The 25,559-nt window shown below is 39.3% G+C and overlaps 1 protein-coding gene and 1 pseudogene across 1 annotated transcript; both read right to left on the bottom strand.

Moving 5' to 3' along the window:
* Positions 1–399: 399 nt before the first annotated feature.
* On the bottom strand, positions 400–3,733 carry LOC137277738 (uncharacterized). Its single transcript, XM_067809641.1, has 4 exons — positions 3,628–3,733; positions 3,173–3,250; positions 953–1,366; positions 400–662 (listed from the first exon to the last, which is right to left on the bottom strand). The coding sequence occupies exons 1-4, from the start codon at positions 3,731–3,733 to the stop codon at positions 400–402; spliced, it is 861 nt and encodes a 286-aa protein (XP_067665742.1).
* Positions 3,734–15,379: 11,646 nt separating this feature from the next.
* Positions 15,380–16,335, bottom strand: LOC137277730 (uncharacterized; annotated as a pseudogene).
* Between the last annotated feature and the right edge of the window lie 9,224 nt (positions 16,336–25,559).

Here is a 25,559-nt window from a genome sequence, read left to right as displayed (position 1 = left end):
TCAGTATGTTAGAGCATGTCCCTTAGTGATGTGGATGAGGCGCCGTATAAGTACTCTTCTTCTTATTATTATTGTTAAATATTTTTAAAAGCCGCGTAAAACTAAAGTCACTCAGTGTCACCTCAAACGGATTTTTGGCTGTTGTAAGAAGTGAATGAATTACTCTGAAATTGGAATTGCATTTTAGGTATTCATCAAAATGAACATGATGAAATTCGAACATGAATATTAAATGTGCACACACTATTTCCACACAGCACAAATGAATAGGAAAAGTGATGACTAACTCTAACGCCACTGAAAAATATGAGTGACTACGTGCATTACGAGTTGCTATAAACTTCTTGACGACCCATGGGAGTATGTCAGTCTGCCGGTCAGTCTATGGCAGTGCATAAGTCAGTCAACGACAATCCACGATTGCCAGTTGACCTTGACCTTGAAGTCACCATCTCCCGGCAAAGCAGCAAAAAGCTCACACGTGCCGTCTTGCTTGTTGTAGTTGATGCTTTGACATCCTTGGATTTCGTGGCATGCTTCAATGCAGCGGATGATGTCGGCAGAAGCAAAGGAGTGGAACACGTCCAGGTCGTCGATCATGCCTTCCAGAGGTTGGACAGTGCGTTGGTACAAATGACGGACACTCTTCGGGACCTCAGTTTCTGAAAACGAGACAACACATAACAGGAATGTTATTGAGTGTGGCGTTACGAAAAAAAATGAAAAAACTACATAAACACTAGGAATACTCGGCACGAACGTACCCGGAATCCTCACTGAGACAGATCTACATGTGCAGATTATGAATTGCTCCTTACAGATGATTACGTTCGCTATCAGTATCAGCAGCCAACTCTGGATATCAGCCTTGATCTAATATTGGACCTTAATATAGCTTAAATGCTGTCATGTGTGACACACAAATACAAAACTGGGCCATGAAATGTCTTACCAATGATCCAGTTAGCAAAGCCATTGAGGACCAGAAAGTTGACTTTGTAGGACTTGGTTGATGTTGTTGACAGAATTTCTTGCATCCCGACATCATGACCGCGACCAATCTTTACCGTCAGTCCCGTCCATGTTATCCAAAAGGGCTTAAAGGTTGTGCAGTCGAGATATGCTGACGAGGCACCATATTTCTCTGTGCAGGTGAAGCATGGCTTTATCATAATCCCATTATTGGAAAATATTCCAATTCCGATAGCTGCTTCATCGCCGCCCACTTTCTCACGGAGTCCAACGAAGAGGTCACTGCAGCCTTTCACTTGCAGTAGCAGCGACTCCTTCTGGCTGAGATCAATGTTCGTCGTCACCTGGCCCTTTGTGTCTATGAAGGCTTTCCCTACTGTTTCTTTCAAAATACCTAGAGGTTAAAAAATATTTTGAGGTAGTATTGAAAAACACTGCAGCTATCTCAGACTGATCTAATAGTGTACTCGCACCTTCTCAGTCACCTCATTACAGGATCCAGCACCTACCGTGACACCTTCAAAACCAAACGTTAAACCTACCGACTCACAGACATTTGAATCGATACCAAAGCGAGAAACAGAAAATGTGCGACTGACAAAGAAAGAAAACTACTAAGGCGAAAGCATCACGAGAAACTGCCACCCCTAACAATAAAGGTTACCTCTCCTTTAGAGGCACCCCTCGAGGTCAATAACTCCTTTGGTACTCTGGATGGGGAGGTCACTCCATGTCCACCTAATACCAATAGGAGCACTACAAATGCAACCTCATATTCACGTGATCTATCATCAGTGGAAGCCCCATTAATCCACAAAACATGTGGAATTGCAGAGGAATTAAGAATAATTTTAATGCATGACAGTTATTGATTCAAGATCTTAAGTCATCCGCATTTTCTTTCCAATCAACCTACCTAGAAAGGACTCATCAACATGAAATTCGTGGGTACAGTTCCTACCACTTCTTTTCTCTTCCCAGCGTTAAAGCTACATGAGGCACTTAAGTAGTGTTTATTGTGGGGTGCGATTACCGGGTACCCTAATTGTTCAGTTTGTCACTAACTCCATTGCCTCACGGGGATATGAATAACAGGATAATGTGCGTTTTTAAAATTGTCTTATTCTGAGTCGTCGGTTACGTTCCTTGAAATAATCTGTTTCCTTTTCATAAGTAATTTGGTTTCAGACCGTGTCTGCTTCCATGGGCTTTGCGAAATAGTGACATTGTACTCCAGTATCGCATATTGAAAAAGTGCAGTTCACAAAACCCCCTTGGATAGATATTATGCGTATACGACAGTATTCAGCCCTGCATTTTTACCACAAGTCTAAGCTTTTCCCAGACGCATGTATTTGCAGTGATATGGAGTTGATCACACCTTCACCTTATTCACTTATGCATACTTTAGTTGATTGACGATCAACATGAACTCATAATCTTTTTGTTCTGGGGAGGGTGTGTAATACTGCTAGATGACTGGTTCATCGTTGAGAGGTTTCTGGTGATGAGGTAATACATGTGCATGGCTTTGTCTACGTCCTTGAACCTCCGAACATTCTGACCTTCTCGCTGGACTTGGTCATGGACGTTTTTAGGGTAGTAATTGTGTGGCTTGTAATTTCCCAGTGGCTAAATCATGACTTTTCTGTTCTGCTTCAATTTCAACTGCATTCGGTGTTTGTAGAAAAGTCAAAAGGATAATTGTTACCGGAAAAAGGCTAGGACACTGACTGAAGCCACACCGACCATCAAGGCAATCGTAGCCATAACTGTCAGATGTATCATTACTTTAATATGTTTTTTTGAATGATGCCTTTGTTGATGAGCATAGCTTTGGTAGCCATTGCTGTTCCCAAATGTGGGATGAGCATGCCCATATCGGGAGCATTGAAATCGAAAGTTGATTGTTTTGAGACAATTTTACTTAAACTTGAGTAGCTGATGTCTAGACCACTAACTATGGTGGAATGATATTCATCGTTTGACAAATGTTTTTCCATCAGTGGTAGACATGGTGATAACATAACATGGAGTTTTGCCTTCATTTGTTTTCTTAAGGGATTGAGCATCACCGGTGGTGCTTTTCGTCCTTTCGGTTTGTTGATAGAAGCATACAGTTGTGGTGATAGCCACTAAAAGGGCTGCTAGCGCATACATCCACTGTGTGGTAGTCATCGATTTATGATGTCTAGCTAACCCTCCTTTTTTCTGATGGCTACATTTTTCAGATCCTTGGACTTCTTCTTTATGGTATCAATCACTTTGGGGGTCTTCTCTGCAGGTGTTTAGGTCGTGTTGAATTCCGTCATCTTGTATATCAATATTCAAGCATTTATATTCAAACTGACAATGCTTCGTCATTTTGATCACCACAGTGACAAAAGCTATGAACATAACATCAGTGATACAATTCACAACTGAGAGTGTTCAAGGCATGACCAATACACGGATCAGCGTCAATAAATCAGGTACAAATAAAGTCGACCGTCCAGTGTAGTTGGGAAGCAGAGACAGAGCTATAACGTAAAAATATTGCATAATTGTATGGATACAGGGTTTTTTCAGCATCGAACCTGACTTCCTATCTTACATACTCTTTATTGATGTCTCCATCTTGTATGTTATATATTTTATCGGTGGTGATGCTTTTACCCAGGTATTGTTTCCCCTTTCCAACTATAACAAGGGCCACGAGACGTTTTCGTTTATCACCCTCTTCCCCGAATATTATTTGTTCGAGCATGCTGTCCAACTCCATCTTATAATACACTAATTGGATTTGAAATATAATGTAACAAAATCCGACATAACCCATACAGAACAATAATATCAGGTAAAACAACACACGAATTTCAAAAGTCGTCATACTTTTTACATGAAGGTTATACATTTAATTTGATAAGCAGGTTGCTTGATATTTGCTACAGCTAGCATGCCACATAAGCCTTGGCCTAGTCTGTTTCAGCATGAGTTTCACATGTTCCATTTTGGCTAACAACGTTCTCAAGCGTTCTCAACACATCAACATTTTCCAATCGTCCGTGTGTCCCTGTTTAAACTTCTAAGTGCAGTAGTATCAGTTGTCATTAAAATCTTTGCTATATCTGACGTCCCACTCGTTCGTCGTGATGCAATGATATTGCTTGTAACTCCAATCTTTCACCAGTTGTTTGCTGGGTTCAACGAGAGGCATGTTATGAATGATAGGAATGCCCAATCCATGGTTCGGATGCGACAGATGCCAACCCGTTCTTGGACTGGCGTTGAAATCACCATAAATCCGTTAGGTTGTTTACTGCATTCCACACTTTGTCCGGAAAAGTTAAATTGATTATGACTGAATTGCATGTTTTTTTAAAATGAAGCGTGTACCTTGTATATATTCGTGACTGTAAACCCGTAATTTTGAAAAAAAAATGGATAAACTGGGGTTTGGAAATATGAGCCATCCTTGACATCCACCACAATATTCATCTGCGTGAGATCAGTAGTATGTACGGGGCGGTGGGGTAGCATAGTGGTTAAAGCGTTCGCTCGTCACGCCGAAGACCAGGGTTCGACTCCCCGCATGGGTACAATGTGTAAGGCCCATTTTCTGGTGTCCCCCGCCGTGTTATCGCTGGAATATTGCTAAAAGCGGCGTAAATCCAAACTCACTCACTCAGTAGCGTGTGCTATTTTGCTTCTATAATAAATCATTCCCGGTGTGTATATTGTAGTGTCTTGTATATATGCACGTCACCATGCTGGAACCCAGGAGAGGCGAACCCTTTCAGCTGCTTCACCAGATCGATAACACTTCAGAGGAACTCGAAGTCTACCCGCCCGCGATGATCAAATATTACTCAACGCGATGATCAAATATTACTCAATAGGCAACAATAGGCTATTCATCACGATTTGTCCGACGGTTATTAAGTCCCTTCTATGCTGAACGATGCCATTTTTAAACCTATTGAAGCCAATCTCAAACTAAACTAGTTGAATGGAACGCTAACGTTAACAGTTGGGGAAAACCCATCAGACTCGGTAGAGCCTTGTTCAGAACTCTTGATTGCCGTCGAATGAAATACATCCCTGAGACACTGTCACGGGTTCGAGATTACCGAGTATGGTCATCTATCACCTGTTCATTCATCTCAGTTGGGTAGACATGACTGATAACATTGAAGACGATTGCCCTTTACTCTGCTGAGAGCCCTAGTGGTGAAACAGAAAATGTGCAACAACGATCAAACGGAATTGTTCCCGTTCTTACGGGTACAAAATGTAACCACAGTGCAAGATCTTGGAACTTAACATATCCGTTTTAGATATAAGACATAAACCGGTGTATATTAAATATCTATGTGTGATGCTGCACATCAAATCATGAATGTTTCTGGTCCCGGAATGCAGCCCCAAAGACAATGTGTTATGAGAGTGTATTTTCTGTAATTTGTATTATCATTGATTAAGTGTGTATTGTGGGTCACGTTACTTTTATTCTCAAATATATTCAATGGCAGCAACAATATGTTTAGCGGCAGACCTTTTTGATAGCACTCCAGTTACCTGTCCTGACAGTCTACTGTATACTTTCTGTTGAGAATGTTCACGGTGAATGGCAAATTAGCCACGCTTTGCTTGAATGTTCCCAACAGTGCCAGTATATAAAGGCTGGTTGCTGTGTTGAGGGACACACACACACTTACACACGGAATTACGGAGGTTGTGTGCATGTGCCTACTATCGACTGTCTGTCAGCAACATCATCATCTGACCGAGAAGACTGCCACCTCGTGCCTGACCGCTCTCTCAGTGGAAACAAGTTTCTGTTAACATATCTGATCTCACAGTAAAATACCAAGATTCTGGTGAGTTGATATTTCATACTGTGACCCATTACCTTAGACTTGTGACTCAATGCCACTGTACTAGAAATCTGTCTTGTGTGTCATTGCAACTTGCTTATTGTTTGTTCAATATATTCTTGAATAGTTTAGACTTATAGTGTTATATTTTGCTGGTTCAAAGGGGATCTCTTATACCTTTTCCACAACGGTTTATTAACCGTAATACATACCCTCCAATCGCGATCACCAGTCTTTGTGACATGCGAGGATTCGGTGAACTGGTGTCAAAGGCAAAGTATATGCCTTAGAAATAAGAATCTTTGTTTACAGGCGAACAGAAGTGATGTAGATGATGTCGAGACCGGAGGTCTCTTGAAAACAACGCAGTGTAATCTCTTCTGCCATGACAACAACAAATGGTGATGGTACCGGCATTTGATTGCAATCTATCTGGTTGCGATAGACCGAGATGGGCCTCTGGTGAAGAAGAACGAAGTAATTTGCCATTCAAGCTGTGTGCGTCTTTTTGAATTCCAGTCATAACTGATTTCTTCATTTATCTTGTGCTGTGATATTTAATAGCAACTGGGAATGGTGTACATCTGGTTTCTAGGTTGATGATTTGTTGCTATGAAGCAAAAACGAAACTTCACATTCTTTCTTCAGGGCACTATAAAAGAACAAGAGATGTTAAGAAGGATATATTGGTATTATTTCATTGCTGAGATCCGTGTGATGTAGTCGATACACTGACAGTGGTACAATCAGTTCCATTAGGCAACACCACCGTTCCAAAATTTGGGTATACAGAATGTCAAGTCACAAGAATAAAAATTCGAAATTTCTCAACGTGGTTGGGGATGCTGTTCTTGCAAGGCAGCGCCAAGTTCCAGCAAATTCTGAGATTAGTTCCTAAGACCACGAAGCCTTCTCCCAAGTGCATCTCAAACGTACTCTATTCGATTAAGGTCAGGGCACCTCGATAGCCAGTCCATGACGTTGATTCCAACGTTTTGAAGGACATTTCGTGTTCAACATCGCGGTGTGCGGCCGAGCATTATCGTGTTGGAACTATAGGCCTGGGCCATAAGCAACCATGAGCTGCCATGAAAGGAACGTGTTCACGAGTGAGCACCTGATCGATTCCAATCTCTCTGGGTCCATCGGAGGTGACGTTGGGCCCACAGCAGACGTTGACGTTGATGAAACGGCGTCAATATAGGCCCACGATATGGACGTCGAGAATGGAGATTGGCAGCACGCTACCGATTTCGAATGGCCCGTGAGGACAGTCGACCTCTAAACATCTCAGCCCTCGTCCGTGTAGCCGGCACAAATCTGTCACGTAGGTGACGCAGGACGATTTGACGGTCTTCTGCGCGTGACATCACAGGTGGACGACCCGACCTTGGGCGATCAGAAGTGGTGTCAGTTTGTTGTAGACGACCTCGCAAGTTAAACACAGTACGACGGCTACATCCCATTGCTCTTGCGACGTCAATAACTGATCTTCCCGCTTGCAACATGCCAAAGGCACGTTCACTTTGCACACTTGACAATCGTGGCATTTAAAGTACCTTCAGAACTGTGGTTTAAACGTGTTTTTTCAATTTCTGAGGCCAGTGCAGACACGTGCAAATGAAGGAAACTTAGATGCGAAGAACACGTGATCGACTGCACATGCAAAACCTGATTTGGCACTAACGTCATTTTGCACGACGAATGGATGGGTTTGAGTAGCGTCGGAAGATAAGGATCCTATTTCGGATACATAGATGTATCATCGGAGAAATATTATTCATTATTTTTAAAAATTACATTTTGTGAAGTTTCTATTTTGACTCAGTATATTACATTTTTCAGTTAAATGTAGTTTTTGTTCTCATTTCTTAGACTATACCAATTAAGTACAAAGGTTCACTACAGACAAAGCAAGTGCAATCAACCATAAAATGTGTTGTTTTTAGCGTTGTGGGTGGCACCCTTGTGATAGGTGTTAATTAGAGAATGTACGCCTCTTCAACGGCCCTATCACTTCCTGGCAAGAGTTCAGTTTTATTAAATGTAATAAACCCAGTTCAGTCAGTCAGTAGTTCTTGAACAACTTTAGTGCAACTTATGGTGTAGTGTTATCCATGTGAGATAGCTGCACGTAATTTGTATTTATTAAAGCATTGACTGGGAAAAAAACATAGTTGCACTTTAGAGGATGAGAGTTAAACATACACTTAAAACTGAGTTTCGGAAAATACCTGTCATACTAGCTGTAAATGCAACGTTGTCGTCTGGTCAACATCAATATTGATGATACGATGCCAGGATTGTGTAAAATCTTACAAACGTGTGGAACTGCTTCCTAGTTGATCACAGATGACTATGAATAGAAGAAAACTAACATGAAATATCATCCCAAATTACCAAAATGTATCGATAGACAATATTGATGCCATTTTTTCATGCATCAGTATGATGTCACCACGTCATACAAGTCGATATCAACACCATTCAGCACAGTTCCATCTGCAAAGCATCTTTCCGACATTGGTGTCACTACGATGTGGCAATAAGATGATCATTCGTCTTTGTCAGAAGTCAGATCTGCTGTAATCCACAGGTCCACCCGTTAGCGTGATCGTATTTATAAAAAAGAAATTGCTACAGGCTATTCGGGCGTTAGCCGCGCTAGTCATTGCCCTAATTTTTTTCAAAAACTGAGTCTGATTTTTCTTCACAGTGATAAAATGGACTAAAGTAAAACGTTCAAAATATCATTCCATGGCTACTTTTGATAAAGCGATGTCACGAAGTTAAAAGTAAAGAAAAACAGGTATTTATAGTAACCTTTGGATGCTTAGTAGCAATTGACAGGAACACACGTGAAGACATTCCTACCTGTAGTTACAATCAGGCGCCACAGGAGGTTGAGTCTGTTCATCGTGGTGTCGCAGATAACAATGACTACAAGTGGAGAAACTGTTAATACTCTGTGGTGCGTACGCTCTCTAAGGGATATGTTTCATAAAGTTGTGACTAAATGATGTGTGACAGATTACCCGTGACTGATATTGATCAATATATAGGAATTAAATAGGCCTCTTGTGTACGAAACTATTGAGCTATTGTTTGTTTATTGTTTTTTTATAATATAGAGGACTTAAATACAGTATGTCTTTTGTGTACGGAACTATTGAACTATTGTTGCTTTATTGCTTTTACGTTTTATCTATTTCCTGTTTATCCACAAAAGAACAAAACGGATGAACATAATTTTTCGTTGATTGTATTGTTTAACTCTGCACACAGCGATATTCCCGTTCTATGAAGGGGAACTGAATGTAATCAAATCCGGACAATATCCAGTGATCAAGAGCATGAAACTCGATCCACGCATCTGGTATCATCTGCACTATCTGCACTATCAACAAAATCAGTGAACCTGATCACCCGACCCGTTACTCGTCTTTCACAACAGGCATGAGCTGCTGAGGACCAATGTCACTGGTAACAGAGGAAGTGAGCGAGTGAGTGAGTTAATATTTATCGCCATATCGCAATATTTGAATAATATCGTAACGAGAAAAATAAATAATTAAATTATTGATGAAGACAATGAGAAAATATAAGCCTGTTAAAACTACTAGTTTGTCATGTGTCACTTCGGCAGTATTTCACGCATCTCGTGACTAAGAGAGTTGTAAATTTATATATGAATGAAAAAAAATTTAGATAATATTCTTCCTTCCTTCTTCTTATTAATTCCCCATCGTGTGACTGGGTTGTTTAATCAGTGCTGTCGCATAGCAAGGATACTATGAACCGACATTCACTGTTCAGGTACCTGTCTGAAACCATAGCTTAAAATAAGACGATTATTGACACTTGCTTTAAAGGGGTCAGGCTAATAGACCTCTTAGAATGTAGTCAAACAACAGCGACAGGTTGCTGTCCGCTTTAATGTGAGTCAGAGCGCCATTGGTAGACTGTGGCAGCCAATGGTTGCCCAGAATCACAACAGATTCCTAAGGCAGCACATCTTCAGACAATACACTTCAATGATACCAAGGTAAATATATCCACGAGCACCGTTCGTCGACGTCGGCATAGACATCATGGCCACTAGAATGAATGTCAGTGGTCTTAACATATGACAGCAGATTCAATTTATCTTTCCATCATTGTCGGCAGAAGACTTATCGTAGCTATGGAGAGCGAATCACAGATGCGATTCATGGTTTTGGCAGGGATGACTCCTACTGGACTACGCTATTGCACGGGGTCGACGATAATCGTAACGGACAGCTTTACCGGGACGAGATTCTGGCTCTGTAGCAGTACCATTCTTGCAAGCTATTGGCTTTTGTGGTCGAACCTTTTTGCTTGGAATGACAACGCTTGGCCTCATAGGGCCAGAATCGCTACTTCGGCGACAGGTTGAAGTGGCCTGCATGCTAGCCAGACCTCAGCCCAATGCTTGAGATGAACTCGGTCGATGAGCGTACACAAGTCTTCCATCACCAGTGGATCTTCCAGGACTCCGCAGAAGATATTGAATGACCGATTGCTTCATGTTCGTCATTTCCGTTCACGTTTGCTAGTGCTTTTTGTCAATGCATTTTGTCTGTATATCAAGATGTGTCACGTTTGCTAGAGCTGTTTGTCAAGACATTTTTCTGTATGTCAAGATGTGTCACGTTTGTCAACATATTTAACTTATTGATAACGCTCAAAAGTCGATTATTTCTCAGAAACATTTCTTTACGCGTGCTGTATGTCATTTGACCTTACCCACAATTCTAAACACGCTTTCTCTAATTTTGGCCTGTATCATATGTTCCCTATTTTGCTCAGATGAAACGTTAACATGTCACTTCAAATGTTTGTGATGTGTGCCGCTTATTTGCTCAGATATATTTCCTCTCTGGTGAACACCGGAGGTCATCATTGTTTGATAGTGATTCGCTGGTGTATACTTCAATTAACATAGATGCAACATTTAACTTTAATCCATTGACAGATGGACACAATTTTACAATAAAACAGTATACATGTATTGTTCTCTATGAACTGCGTCTGCTGTCATTCGCCAACCTCTTAGAAGTCCTTTCAAACATTCAGTCATACATCATTCATGAATGCTAGGAATATTATTTCTGTAAATGTAAGTAAGTAGATTTCTACTCTGTCGTAAGCACATAAATCACCAGTAATTATGACACCCAGTGTTTAAGGAAAGGTGAATGTGTCACTCGCTAATGCATGCCATTTGTCCACTTGAAAAAACCTGGGTATTCCCAATCCCAATATATAGTGGTACTTGAAATTGATCGAATGAACGTGTCATGTTTGAGATTACATATTCTCGGTTTAATACAGATTCTAGTAGTTTTTATGTGTGTACTCGATTCCCGAGATCCGAGCAGGAAGATGACAAGAGTCAAACATGACACACTTAACTATCTGTACTCACGACATCATTTATTCATAAAACGCGAGAATCAGCAGAACCACCCTATCAGGAACACAATGTTATTTATGTATGGGGTCGAGTACACAGCCCTACCCGTCGTATTCCTATAGGGGTAGTCTAGTGGTAAAAGCATTCGCTTGCCACATAAAAGCCACAGGGGTGCAATATATGGGTACACTCACTCACGCACCCAGTCTTGTCCTTTCATATCCACCAGATTCAGATTATAAGAAAGGTGCGCTAAGGAACAGACTTTAGGAAAGCTATCCTGGTTTAAGCCGACGGTCCAATGGGGACATGGGCATTTTGTTAGTTACAAACCCTTTACAATATGGCAAACTGATGTGGTAGACTTCCAACCAATGGAGGTAATCAGTATTATGATTATCTACAGCAAATCTGCAACTGCTATAGTTAGTATAGCCACAGCGTTCGAATTCATCGCCGACCCGGTTGTTACTGTATTGGGCCCGCAATTTCAAATATTTGTAGGTCCTTAAATTATCTGTCTTGTTTTCATTAAAAGTGGAATAGTTTCCCATAATTATTTTCTTTAGTTTTATTTATTAACGTTTTGGATCTATGATAACGCTAATTATATCAGGTTTGGCTATAAGAATGTATCAGAAAGCAGAAGTGTGCTCGGTATACTATACTGTTTATCTCCACCAGATTTTGGTAATCGGGTATGCCAATGGACTTAATTCTTCATTCAATCATACATACACACACGCGCACGCACGCACGCACGCACGCACGCACACATACATACATACACACACACATACATACATACATACATACATACATACATACATACATACATACACATTCTGACGGAATACTGATATAGCCAGTATATGTATAAAGACTGGTTGTTCAGTTGACGAACACAGACGAACTTACACTCGGAATTACACTAGTTTGTGTGCCTCTGCCTACCGACATCGCCTGTCTGATAGTCAAAGCATCTGTACCTAGAAGATTGATCATGACGCTTCATGCCTAACCACTGGCTTTGTAAACTACCTTCAGTTACTGTATCTGATCTCACTGTAAATGCCAAGATTCTAGTGAGTTGATATTTTATATTGTGACCCATTACCTTAGATTTGTGACTCAACTGCATTGTACTAGAAATCTGTATTGTGACGCATTGTAACATGCTCATTGTTTGCTCTATATTATTGAATATTTTAGACTTGTATTTATATTTTAGAGTCTGTGTTATATTTGGCTGGTTCAAAGGGGATTTCTTACACCCTTTGTCACGGCATTTTACTACCCGTAACATTAATACGTTAAAATTAAGAGCTTTCTTTTCTTGCTGTATTTGGTATTTTTCAATCTTTTCCAAACTTTCACCAAGTTTATCATCTTTAAGACAATGAATGTTAGATTTGGTGTCATTACCTTTGATATTTTAGATCGTATTCCATTTGCAGATTCAGATACCTTTCGATATGCACTCACTGAATCAAATCATCAAAAATGCCAATTCAACCTATCAAGTTGAAAAAAATAGGATAAAAAAGTCCTCGAAATCGTTCAAAGGATTGACTAATTCAAGAGCTATGCTGTGACGAGTTTGAAACAGTGTGCCTGCCTGGAGCTTGCAGTCGCCTAATCTTGATTGTGTACAAAAACAAGTAAATGATCTACTTTTTGCAGCTTCAGATACCTTTTGATATGCACTCACTGAATCAAATCATCAAAAATGCCAATTCAACCTATCAAGTTGAAAAAAATAGGATAAAAAAGTCCTCGAAATCGTTCAAAGGATTGACTAATTCAAGAGCTATGCTGTGCCGAGTTTGAAACAGTGTGCCTGCCTGGAGCTTGCAGTCGCCTAATCTTGATTGTGTACAAAAACAAGTAAATGATCTACTTTTTACATAAAAAAAACATGTCAGTTGTGATAAGAAAACTCAATGTCTGGTTTATTGACACTTATAAATACGTCTGCCAGCTTGTCTGCGAAGGGCAACATGCAATGCACAACTTCGATTACTGCAATTTGAAATTAACACCTATCGGGCTTATAAGCCATAAACAAAGCGACGGCTAAGCGTATCGGCAAATGAACCAGTGGCCAATGACGCGATACTCATGAGTGCACACACACCGGTCCTGAGTGGGTTGGGTATGGCGGCTGCTTTGTTTCGAGTTAGGTAAACCCAAGTACAAAATATTCCACTTTTGATTTGCGATTACACGCTCATAATTTTGTTAATTGTTTTTTCACAATCACCAATGCATTTTTTTATATCTTGAACAAGTGATAACTGTGTTTTAAATATGTTTGATTTTTTGTGATTTCATGTGACCTGTAAGATTTGTAATCTTTTATATACAATGGTGTGTGGACTGAAATAGTGCTTTTACTTTTTCTTGCATTTATCATTGAACCACATTTAGCTCTGGTATACACTCGTCAGCCACGAGATTCAGGTTTAAGCTTGTCAACACACATCATTTCACATAAAGGCCAGTTAGCCTTTCGAAAAATATAGCTTGATGGAGAAATGGAGCAGACAGAATCACTACCACAGAGGTCACCTTGGACTGACCATTCATTCAGACATAAAAAAACAAGTGCTCAATACGATCCTGTGCCAGGATGTAAATATGTGCTTGAATCATAGTTTTAAACACATAAGTCACATTTCAAACTGAAATCCTCTCGTATTTGCTTGTTATTTTTGTAGCTGAACCACCCCAGAATGGGTTGTGACCATTTATATCACCCATAATAATACAGGGTAGTTCTGGAGGCTATTCAGTTAACTTCTCGCATACATGTTGACTATCACTCAGTTGTATTTAATTTAATTCAGCTAACTGTAGGTAGTGAGATGCTGAAACCTTGAGTATTGTTCCTAGCCATTGTGGAAAAGTTTGAGACAACTAGCCAACAGTGGTATAATAGTACCTGAGGTTTCATGTACAATGCAACTGAGTCAAATCTAAAGTAATGGGTCACAAATACAATATCAACTCACCAACATGTTGGTTTGTGAGTGAGAAACAGTTATACTGAAAGTAACACGGCGAGCGGTTAGGCAGCGGTAATGTAGGTCAAGCGTTGACAAAAGCAGACAGGTTGATGCACTCCAGTTAGTCCACGTGTGTCCGTGTCCTCAACACAATAACCAGCCTTTACATACAAAGTCACTGATTCTTGATCATTCGAACATGATACGACCATCGCCATTAACTTGGAACTCTCTCGTTTTCCCGTATTTACCTCAAAACATTCTCAAAGGGAGGTACCTCTAGAGAACTACCCTAAAGGCCTGCCGCTAATATACTAATAGCACTTTACATGTATGATACGAATCACTCAAAACTTTAAACATTGTCACCCAAATAAGTAATACTACTTATAATAATATGATGGGTCACATTTCATTTTAACAGATGGTCAAAACGTTTAGAATTCTGGTTTTCCGGAATTTATCTGCTCCTAGTTTTATATGTGTTTACTTTCGGGAGACTTAATTGAGGGCATTCTACAGTGTTGACGATGTTCGTAAGTGAAATGACTTTCGGGAAATGACTTAGTATATATAAAAAGGATGGCTGCCGTGTTGAGGGGAACACTCATTCATATTAACTGGAGGATAAAAATCAGTGCCAACGCTTGATCATCAAAACCCGTCAACGCCTGAATCTACATTATCTGCTGTCAAACCGATCACTGTGTTTACATTTTGCATAGTTGATTCTCTCTCGCACAAAGACTTTGGTGAGTTTGCTATATTGTATTTTGTGACCCATTGACTTAGATTTTGTCTCCCTTGAATTGTATTTGTAATCAGCATTGTGAAATTGTCTTGTGACTTTGTATACCTTGCTCTCGTTGCATATTAGTACATAATTTGAACGTTTATGACTTGTCTTTGTTCTGTTTTGCTGGTTCACAAGGGGATTTCTTACATCGTTTGTCACCGTAAATTCTTAACCGTAACAATTTCGACAAATGACAATTGAGCAAGAAAGGTAATGAATAACTCTGATGCCACTGGCAGATTAAAGTGAGTGACCAACCACGTGCATTACGAACTCAGCTTCTTTAAACTGCTTGACGACTTACTGCCAGTCAGCGGGGACATTCAACAACGACAATCCACAACTGCAAGTTGACCTTGGCCTTGAAATCACCATCCTCCGGCAAAGCAGCAAAGAGCTCACAAGTTCCGTCTTGCTTGTTGTAGTTGATGCTTTGACATCCTTGGATTTCGTGGCATGCTTCAATGCAGCGGATGATGTCGGCAGCAGCAAAGGAGTGGAACACGTCCAGGTCGTCGATCATGCCTTCCAGAGGTTGCACTATGTGTTTGTAAAGATGACGGCCACACTTCAATACCTCAGTTTCTGAAAACCAGACAAAATATAGTTGGAATGTTACTAAATTTGGCGTTAGAGAAAGAAACAAATATTGATCATGAAATATGCTTTGAAATCCTAATGGAAACAATATACATGTCTGCAGGTGCAGATTATGGATTGCTGTGATGATTTTTTGGCACCAGTTTGTGCAACCTAGTCTCATAGTCAGTTTCGATCCTATGCCGATAGGATGATAAAGTAGAGAAAAAGTCTTGTGCGTCATTAAGAAAAAGTAAAAGCCAAGAAAATGCAATAGAATAAAATACCAATGATCCAGTTAGCAACGAGATCTAGGACCATGAAGCTGACTTTGAAGGACTTGGTTGATATCGTTGATAGAATTTCTTGCATCCCCACAGTGTGGTCGTGGCCAATCTTCACAGTCGATCCCACCCATGTTACCCAAAAGGGCTTAAAGGTTGTTCGGTAGAGATATTCAGTTCAGTTCAGTTCTGCGCAGGCGTGGCATGGCTTCATCATAATCAAACTACTGAAAATTATTCCGATATCTGCTTCGTCCCCGCCCTCTATCTCACGGAGCACAACGTAGAGGTCATTACAGCCCTTAACTTACACAAGCAATGACTCCTTCTGGCTGAGATTTATGTTTGTCGTCTCACCCGTAAGTTTGGTTTGTATAAAGGCTTTTCCTATTGTTTCTTTCAAAATACCCGGCGGTTAAAACATGAATAATTTTCAATATTTGTCGTCATCAGACCCTTTGTTTGTATGAAGGTTTTACCTATTGTTTCTTTGAAAATACCTGTAGGTTACAAAAGTAATATTATTTTTTGGGATTATGAGCAGTATTAGAGGAAGACATAATGTGTGTAGCTCACTAAGACTCGCTAAATGGAAAGTGTAATCCTGAAGCTGCATTTCTCACAAGGTAGCCTCATGATTAAAGCGAATGCTCGTCACATGAAAGGTCCGGCTGCGATTCCCAAGAGTGCAATATGTGCAGTGTAACTTTGTGTCCGATGCGATGTTGCTAAAAGCGGAATAAAACTCAGCTCACTCATTTTTGAAACTGTTGTATCTTATAACAGGCATAAGAAATAATGTTATTCTAATCTTAATTCAAGAAAAATGAGCATTTTGAAGAATAAAACCTGTAACGATGGACAGTAAAAATAGTAGGGTATCAAAGATATGGATATATAAACTAGCGTGGAAAAGTAAAACTTTCTAGTAAGTAAAGTAGACAACACAATATTAAACACGGGCTATAGATCGGCAAAACCTAAAGGTAGATCACCATAATAGGGACAATGGCGACTTACAGTACCTTTGCTACCTGCATGAACCCTAGTTTGGTTTACACCATCCCTTCAGCCGCTGGCTTGTGTAAGAAATGCTAGCCAAAATTAAGATAACAAGAATATTTTAGATTTCAAATACAAACAGCTATAAGCTATCCCAGTGTTAGACTCAACAGTCATAACCTAAGGTTTTTGAAGCACAGACTGATTTTTCTCCACACTGATAGAATAATCCAAAGTAAAACGTTCGAAAATATTTACCCATTTATGCATAGGGTCTTAGAATTTCTTCATATGTTGTGAGCTGGTCTCATTTTGCAAGCAATGAAAGAAATGAGGTCCCATTTTCCAGTAAACCAAATTTGCCGAACGTTTTACGCTGCAAAAGTGCGTGCCCAAAATGGGACGATCTGCAGATGAGTGAACATAAATGAAGTAATGTATTAGGCTTAGGCGACAGGAGATCAATTACTTAAATCTTAACAATATTTTAACGGCTTTCATGGAAGAGAACCAAACTGGCTTTTATATTAGTCAATGTGTATTATTAAACTGAAACCTGAATATTTCAAGGACATTCTCGATCCCAGTAAATGTTGTTTGATGAACCAAACATCATTGTTGATGAATGTATCCGTAAGGCCTCTCTTGTTCCTCACATATGAAAACTATGGGTCCAGGATTGTTTTGCAGTGTTATGTAGGTGCATTGACACACACACGTGGAGGAAGTGAGGGGCCTTGGGTAAATATTCCCTAGTATGTCATACTAACTCATGTAAATCTTTACTTCTGTTTCTTTCACAAACCACATATAGTATGCCGGTAAGAAGATTATCGGTTTGTGAGTGCTTAACTAATCAATTACTGGTCATGCCTTCCATGGATTTGCAAACGCAGCTTGTCAGTGAGATTTGTCGATAATTTTAAGGATCGGTATGGCCGCGTACATGCTGAAGAATTGGAACAATGATAGCATCACGCCCTGAAGAAGGAAATTCCACTGACGTCCAAATACTATCAAAACTTTTTAAAAGGGTCTCTAAACTCGATTCCGTAAATGCCTCTGGAGTTGATACTATATGGCATCTGGTCCCGCATCAGTATCGTGGGCATCTTTCAGAGCTTTTTGAAGTTCATAAATAGAAAACATTCCATTATAATTTTCCCCAGCAGAGGACGTTCATCAACTATGATGGTTTGTTCATCAAAGAACATTTTATGGGATCGAGAATGCTCAGGAAATGTTCAGGTTTCAATTTGTCTATACACATAGTTGCATATAAAAGCTTTTGAAGTAAAGGAGTTAATTTCAAGATTTAAGAGGTTGATCTCCCAAGCCTAATATATTACTAAATTTAAGTTCACTCATCTGCATCGTCCCATTTTATAGAACGGTACTTCAGTGGAAAATTGAGTGTGAAAAAATGTAAACCATTTTCATTTTATTTTTCTATTCAAACAACGAAAGTTTGAAACGTTTTAGCAATAGGAGAAAACGATTTTTTGAAGTACCCGTCCCAAAGTGGGAATAAATGGGTTAATTAGTGGTAATAAAGGAATGTCAACGCATGCCAATGTCAGGAAATCACTTAAATAAAAGAGAAATAATAGTATTGAAGGTAACTTTTGGATATTTAATAGCATTTTGACAGGAATACACACCAATGACTCCAAGTGATGCTGATATGCGCGTTCGGTAAGGGATATGTTTTCCTGGAAACAGATCTCAACAAATCATTAGTTTCCATATTCGTGTCACTAATTGAAGCGTGACACTGTCTTATTAATCTTCTTTCCTCATTACGAGTGACTGACACTGTTCAATATGAGGAATGAAATGAGTCTGTTGTGCAATCGTTGTGCAATCGTTGTTCTGCGCTGTTTCGTTTCAGTCATAGCCAGTTCTATTTTATCCATAGCATGGCGATTTCTAAGAGAGTGGTGGGGGTGGAGTTGGGACAGCATTACCAATTATATTCTGGGGAGTTTGAGGGCGTAACAATTGTGTCCACGTGTACGAGGGACTGTTTTACTTGGTTGTAAGTCTATGACCAAAACACAGTAGTCAATGTCCATAACTCACACAGAAAACAACACAGTCGAAACATGGCTACGGAAAGGTTTCACAAATGACTGAAGTAGAAACCTTCAGGAAATGTGACTGGAAGCTCTTGAGCAATATTTGGTGTCATCGGGAGAACAAACATCTTCAGCTTCAGCTTAACTAGTCTGGCTATTTCTGAACTCTTTACTGGGTGACACATGAACAGCACCGTCAAGATGTTAGGTGCACACTAAGGACAAAAAGAGTGCACTGGTACATATATTTTGATATTTTCGATACTAATATCTACGTTAAAATGAATGAAAGGGGTCTAGACTTTGCACCGATTATTAAAATGGGTGAGTGAGTTAACAGTCAAAGTCACATCAGCAAGATTTCCGCCATATCCTAACTAGAAATAATTATTTAGAATAAAGGTGCATTTTAAGAAAACTCCCACGGAAGGAGAGTAAGTCTATTAGGATATAGATACGACTATAATACTAAAGATTTTACACTGAAATACGTGTCCCTCGTGGTGGAAAGAGACATGCTTGACCGTGATTCTCTCCTCACAAGGGATGCAAAACGGAGGATCCTCACCTTTTGATAGGTATTTATATGTATGACGTGTATGACCAATGCGACATCGTCGCATTATAACCTCCTCAAGTCTGGACTGACAATACACAGAGGTTTAATCGAAAGTTGATTGAAATAGATGTACTTTATTGAAACCTGCATGGGTGTCTCACATTTTGGCATCAGATAACGGATGTACAATGTCAGCTTTGTAATCAGAGGAGGAAACAACATGTGCTGTCACAGATGTGTTGAGCGCTGCCTTAGTGCCCTAATCAGCCATTGTGTTATCAGAAGTTTAAACGTGACTTCAATAATTTCTGACAAAAGTGGACGTTTACAAGATAATTTTAGGACGTCTTTGAACATATTTTAGAACTGCTGGTATTGCTATTACTTCTGCTGTGAATATTGAGCTGTCATTTCCTTGTCTAAAGTACTGTCGCAAATGGAAAAAAATAATTGTTTTTTTTTATGCTGTTACTCTGTATCCATCAAATTTACACAAATGAAAATATGATATGTCGAAATAACTCACTTCGGCAAACTGGGCATTCAGTGGGATGCGTAAGAGGATATCCAGAAAGGCATGTTTACTTGTAAAATCGGGCAAAACATACGAATGAAATATTTCGTAAAAAATCGATCAGCTGCCGAAAACAATAGATTAGACTGTAGATGGCAATTAGGCCGCTCAGCCATTTATGACGATGGATAGTCGAGTCACTTGACATGGCACGCATGCGCTGCTTACTGGCACAAGGGGTTATTCCATGAATATATTCGCTATTTTTTCACGTATGGTGAACACGTCTCATCTAGTGATGAACTTCTTACGTGTCTTTCCTTCATAAAGTTTATGTTAAGACATGTAAAAGAGTATGAGAGCTCATACCCACAGAAAACCATCGTATATGTCAAATATCAAAATATGTCGTATGAAAACCCGAATATCGCCAGGACTGGATATTGTTATATATGTTAAGACATGCCGTGTACTTGCCTACTTCCCTATCTTACCTGATATCTGGTTCCTCCAGCCCCACCGCAACCATAATTAGCTTCACCATCCTGATTTTGCTTTTGAGACGCCCCCTCCTATCTGTTTCTTTCTATGGAGATAATGTGGCTCTGTGGTAGTTATATCTTTAATAGCTTCAGCATGAAAGCTATTACTTTTTACGCCAGCTATCGTTTATAATGAAGTTAAGTCTAATTTCAAAATGGACATTTAAAGAGTGCCCTTCGCAATACAATATCATTGCACACTAATTTGCATAAAGCCATAGTCTGTTCCATAAAAGTCGCCTTGGACTTGGGAAAAAAATCTGTATTGCTTATTCCTGCACTCGTCTCTCCTTAGTAAAGTCCTTTTTGCACCATTAATATCGTCCCACCTCTGGAACTGTAGTTAGGCGGAACTTATTTCAACGGATAGTTCACACTTTCGCATATCTGCTACATAAATTGTTGAGATAAACGTAAATACGTACTATAGAGGATATTTTTGTCGGATCCAAATGCTGCGCCATGCTCCTTGCACCCATCTAGTAATAAGGATTTGTATATGTATATTATATTTATGCTTTAATATATTACATTCTTGTTTATATTGTAATTAATCACCTCCTGAATGTTTAAATATGGTCATCCATTTTACCACCCACACATATACTGTACGGTAAAACAAAGGCAAAAGGGACATTGTGACGTACTCACGATGAACCTATTTTGAGTTAAGAGCGGACCACCTACAGCAGTTACACCTACCACTAAGCACAAGGTTACACACCATGGAGAGTGACCTGGAAATTCACCGAAGCCAAGTGAGTGTGTCGTAGTCCTCGGTTCTGTTGCACCCTGAAACCCGTATTATCTTGATAACCTATTCAGCTATAAAGGCAAATTCTTTTAACGACAATACAAGAAATGGTCCTCACAGATTGTACTCCCGACGGCAATCGAACCCAGGACTCAAGCGTGACGAGGGAATACTTTAACTGCATGGCTAAATATATGTTACAGTCAAGTTGTGAAAATCACTCATTCCGTTAAAAGACTAAAATATTCAGCCATTTCGTGAAATGACTAAAAGGGCTAGGCATTTGCTTAATATTGTGTACAACAATCAATGTACTAAAGTCATTTCATGGAATTTCGTTTCATCCATATGTGGTGGACAGGTAATTGTGGGGTGTGGGCACTCTGGACACAACAAGTGTCAAACAAACAGGTGTAAATGCTTCAGAGCCAAGATAAAGCGCAACAGTCACTGTCACAACTGTTTTAACTGTTAGTGACAGTACGTTGTGTTGAAATTGTGGTTCACATAGATTAAGTTATTAAGTGTGAAATTTCATGGACTGAGTGACGTGTATTAATTGTTCTGACACATTATGACGCGAAATGCGTGACACAGTTAGTCATTACATGAACTGACTGAAATGTTTAGTCATGAAATGACTGTATTTTTTCTGGGAGCATGTAATCCCAAATATAGCACGTGCATTTGGCCACTTTCAGATGCCTTGTATACTGATAGCTTTCGGCCGTGGGATCCGTGCACATTACGTTTGTCAGAGGGGTATTCAAGGTAACTGAAGTCGCACTTACCAATTGGCAGCATTTTGTGGAGGCCTTGGTGGCTGAGTGGAGTAGCATTTATAAATGATCTGTGAGTGAATTGCTTGCTGGTATTTCTTGAATGTTGGCGAATGACATACGGATGCAATTTATGGGGAACAATTTCTTTCTGTTTTAGAACAGGAGATAACTTTCTTTCAATGATAAACACTTGGATAATTAAAAATAAACTCTCAGCCAATGATACTGAAGTCTTAGTCTCTTATATTTTGGCAATCTTAAGTGACCAATGAACATAGCTATAGCAAATTAGGATCTCGCTTTACTTCATAGTTACGGTGGAAATTTCTATAAATCTCTATGAATCTCTAAGTTTCTATAAATCGCTATTTGAAACACATTTTGATTTTTTTACTGATCAAAAACGTTAGTTGACAATTCAAAACAATGTTTGCATTTAATACAACACACACATACTAGTTCAGAACCTAATTTCGAAAAAATCGGAAAATCCATTCCATTGTAGAAGCACTCATTAGCTTTTCCTGGAATTTAGCAAAACGTCTGACTGGTTGCCTAGAATCGGAACCAGAAGCGTATATAGTAACAGTACCGTGATTGGTGAGTGCTGGGCGTACACGTTATACGGTCTTAGTAACCATTGTGCAAACCCACGCTCGCCTTTGTTCATTACCCCTGCAGTGGCACTTGTGAACAAGTTGGATTTGGATTGAGTATTGGGATGGGTGAATTTCTTGACTTGAGTGCACTTTTCCGGGTCCATTTTGTCTGATGTAGCGATAATTGCTCCGTCTACTGTCTGTAGGGTTAGAGTTTGGTTATGGATTCGGGATGGGATTTAAGGTTTAGTTTTAGGGTATGGCATCCTTTCTGATCCTCAGGGAGGATGATTACACAATGCCATTCAGGGAGGATATAGCGCTATTCCGCGATAATTGCTCCGTTTGCCTTCGCTGCTAACCCACGATCTGTAGGGTTAGGGTTAGAGTTTAGGGTTGAGGGTTTAGGCTTAGTGGCATCTTTGGAGGCAAACAACCCATTGAAACGTCTCCTTGAAGACAAAGAATTCACAGGACGTTTGCAAATAATAGCGGGCGGTGGATATCTTGTTTTGCTAACCCGTTGAAGAAATAGAACAAACAGCAAATTATTGGTAATAATTTATACAGATGCGATAGGAAAACAAAAACTAGAAGTGACATCATATATACGTCGTGTTGACATTAATAGTTTGTTTGCTTTCCAAGCCATTACATGTAATCCGACAACTTTATCCATGCACCACAACCAGGCAAAATATGTGAGAAAGATGTTCCAAACCGTTATATCAGGATAGCTACTTAGGACTTGATATAACTGGCAGTCTTAAGTGGATAATGCAGGAATAAATTGAGAAAGAGCATGATTACACCATGCCATCTAGAAAGTGGTCAAATGCAACACGTCATATTTGGGATTTCACTTTCTTAGTAAAGTACTAGTACTTCTTGGTTGAGTGGAAGGCACAAGTGGAAATCGCGGTGGCTGAGCGGGCTAGGCGGCTGACTTTGTGTGCTGGCGATTAGGTGCCTGACTCTAAGGGTGAGGGTTCAAAACCCGGATGGGACTCAACCAAAGCAGTACTAAAATTTGTACTTTACTAATAAAGTGAAATCCCAAATACAACATAATATGTTGAGAAAGAATATGTTAAAATATTTATTCACTTCAAAGAAACACTAACATGTCTATTTTCGGTAATAAAACGCCACAGGTCTGTAGGACAACACATTAGTTAAATCATATTCACACACATGAAACATACATGAAGGAGAAAGTAGTCAAAAGTAGGATACATTGTGTTCTGAGATACATTCTGTCCTAAACAACATGGCATAGTAAACGAACATGAATACGTTTTGAAGCATAGTATGCCTTTTGTTATTTAATAATGCGTGGAATTTATAAAGGTTTGAGTAGGCACAATAATATTTCTTAAAATACAACTTTCTCAGAGAATTATAAGAAGAACACATTATTATAAGACACTGATATTCACTTTCTGTTAGGTGAAGATCACATAGTTTTCAGCGTAGGTTTTCTTTTTTTTGACATTTTAAAATCTTCTTCAATTTCGATAAATAAATCACGCGAAGAACGTCTCAATCTACTTAACGCTATTCTACACCTTTTTACGTTTAGACATGAAAGATAAATTTCGGCATCAAAAGTGCATTTATACATCTTATAATACAAACATTTACTGAAAAGTGATATCTTTTTGGGCCATTCTTATAAATAGTTATCTTTTAATGTTCGTCTTAGTTCTAAAGTAAACATACCCTCAGAATCAACATACTGATCATTCCATACAAAAGCAAACCCTTTCGAGAATAGCACATTTCTAACAGAAAAAACCCAGTTTGTATCAACTAGCATCATGTTGTAACATTTTGTTTGGTAGCCTATGAGAAGGCATCTTCAGTAATTTTAACCAGTATTTTACAGAGATTAGTAAATAAGTGCATCGGATATTTACCACCTTCTCAATACACCATTGTATGTATTGTATTGGATTTTACACTAAGAAATCGTTTACATGCTCAATTGAACTCAATGTACTAATTCAAACCCCATATTTCGGGGTTTTACACGCGAATGAAAATGTGAATGCCAGTAATAAATAGAGCAGTCCCCTTAGAAATTATAACACTGTAATTATCATCAAGTCTGGATTCACGTGCATAATGAAAGTGATCAGAAAATTCCATCGAGGGTTGGATAATCCTCATGGTATTAAAGTATCCTCACTTAATTTCATATTGTGAATATGTTAACAACAACATCAGACAATACGTGAAGTGCTTCACTGGATAAATAAGTACATTTGGTCAGTGGACATGCAGGATATGTTTGAAAAATTAGAAACTGTCCACACACTGACACAATCAAAGGCATGTTTAACCAAACCTGAATTACTGTCCTCACAACACTCTGAGTGAACTATCATGCAGGTCATGGTGACCATATTCCTTATGTCTTCAAACATAGGTTGACGAAAGGTGTGCTTCAGGATAGACTTCTCCCGAATCAGACTTTACGAGATGGAGGTGAAACGTCTTATGAATTAAGACGATCAATAATGACTATGACTAATCGAATCCCTATTATATTCTTTCCAACGGCGGCCATTGCATGGCAATCTTTGTACTAATACACAATTTGGTGTTACGTTCGTGTCAATGTGTTGACTTAAAGAGACATACTATCACCTTGGTTGTAATCTGTTTCGAACTCCTTCGTCATTCTCACATCAAATATTAATTACAGCACTATATCATATGATCACCAAGAAGTCACAAAACTATAACGTAAACATATATAATAAATTTGCACGCAATATTTCTGCTGTTATGA

Source organism: Haliotis asinina, chromosome 1 (assembly GCF_037392515.1).
Source record: "Haliotis asinina isolate JCU_RB_2024 chromosome 1, JCU_Hal_asi_v2, whole genome shotgun sequence".
NCBI classification, from domain to species: Eukaryota; Metazoa; Mollusca; class Gastropoda; order Lepetellida; family Haliotidae; genus Haliotis; species Haliotis asinina.
The sequence above is the reverse complement of the archived record's forward strand: the minus strand, read 5'-3'. Positions and strand labels throughout refer to the sequence as shown.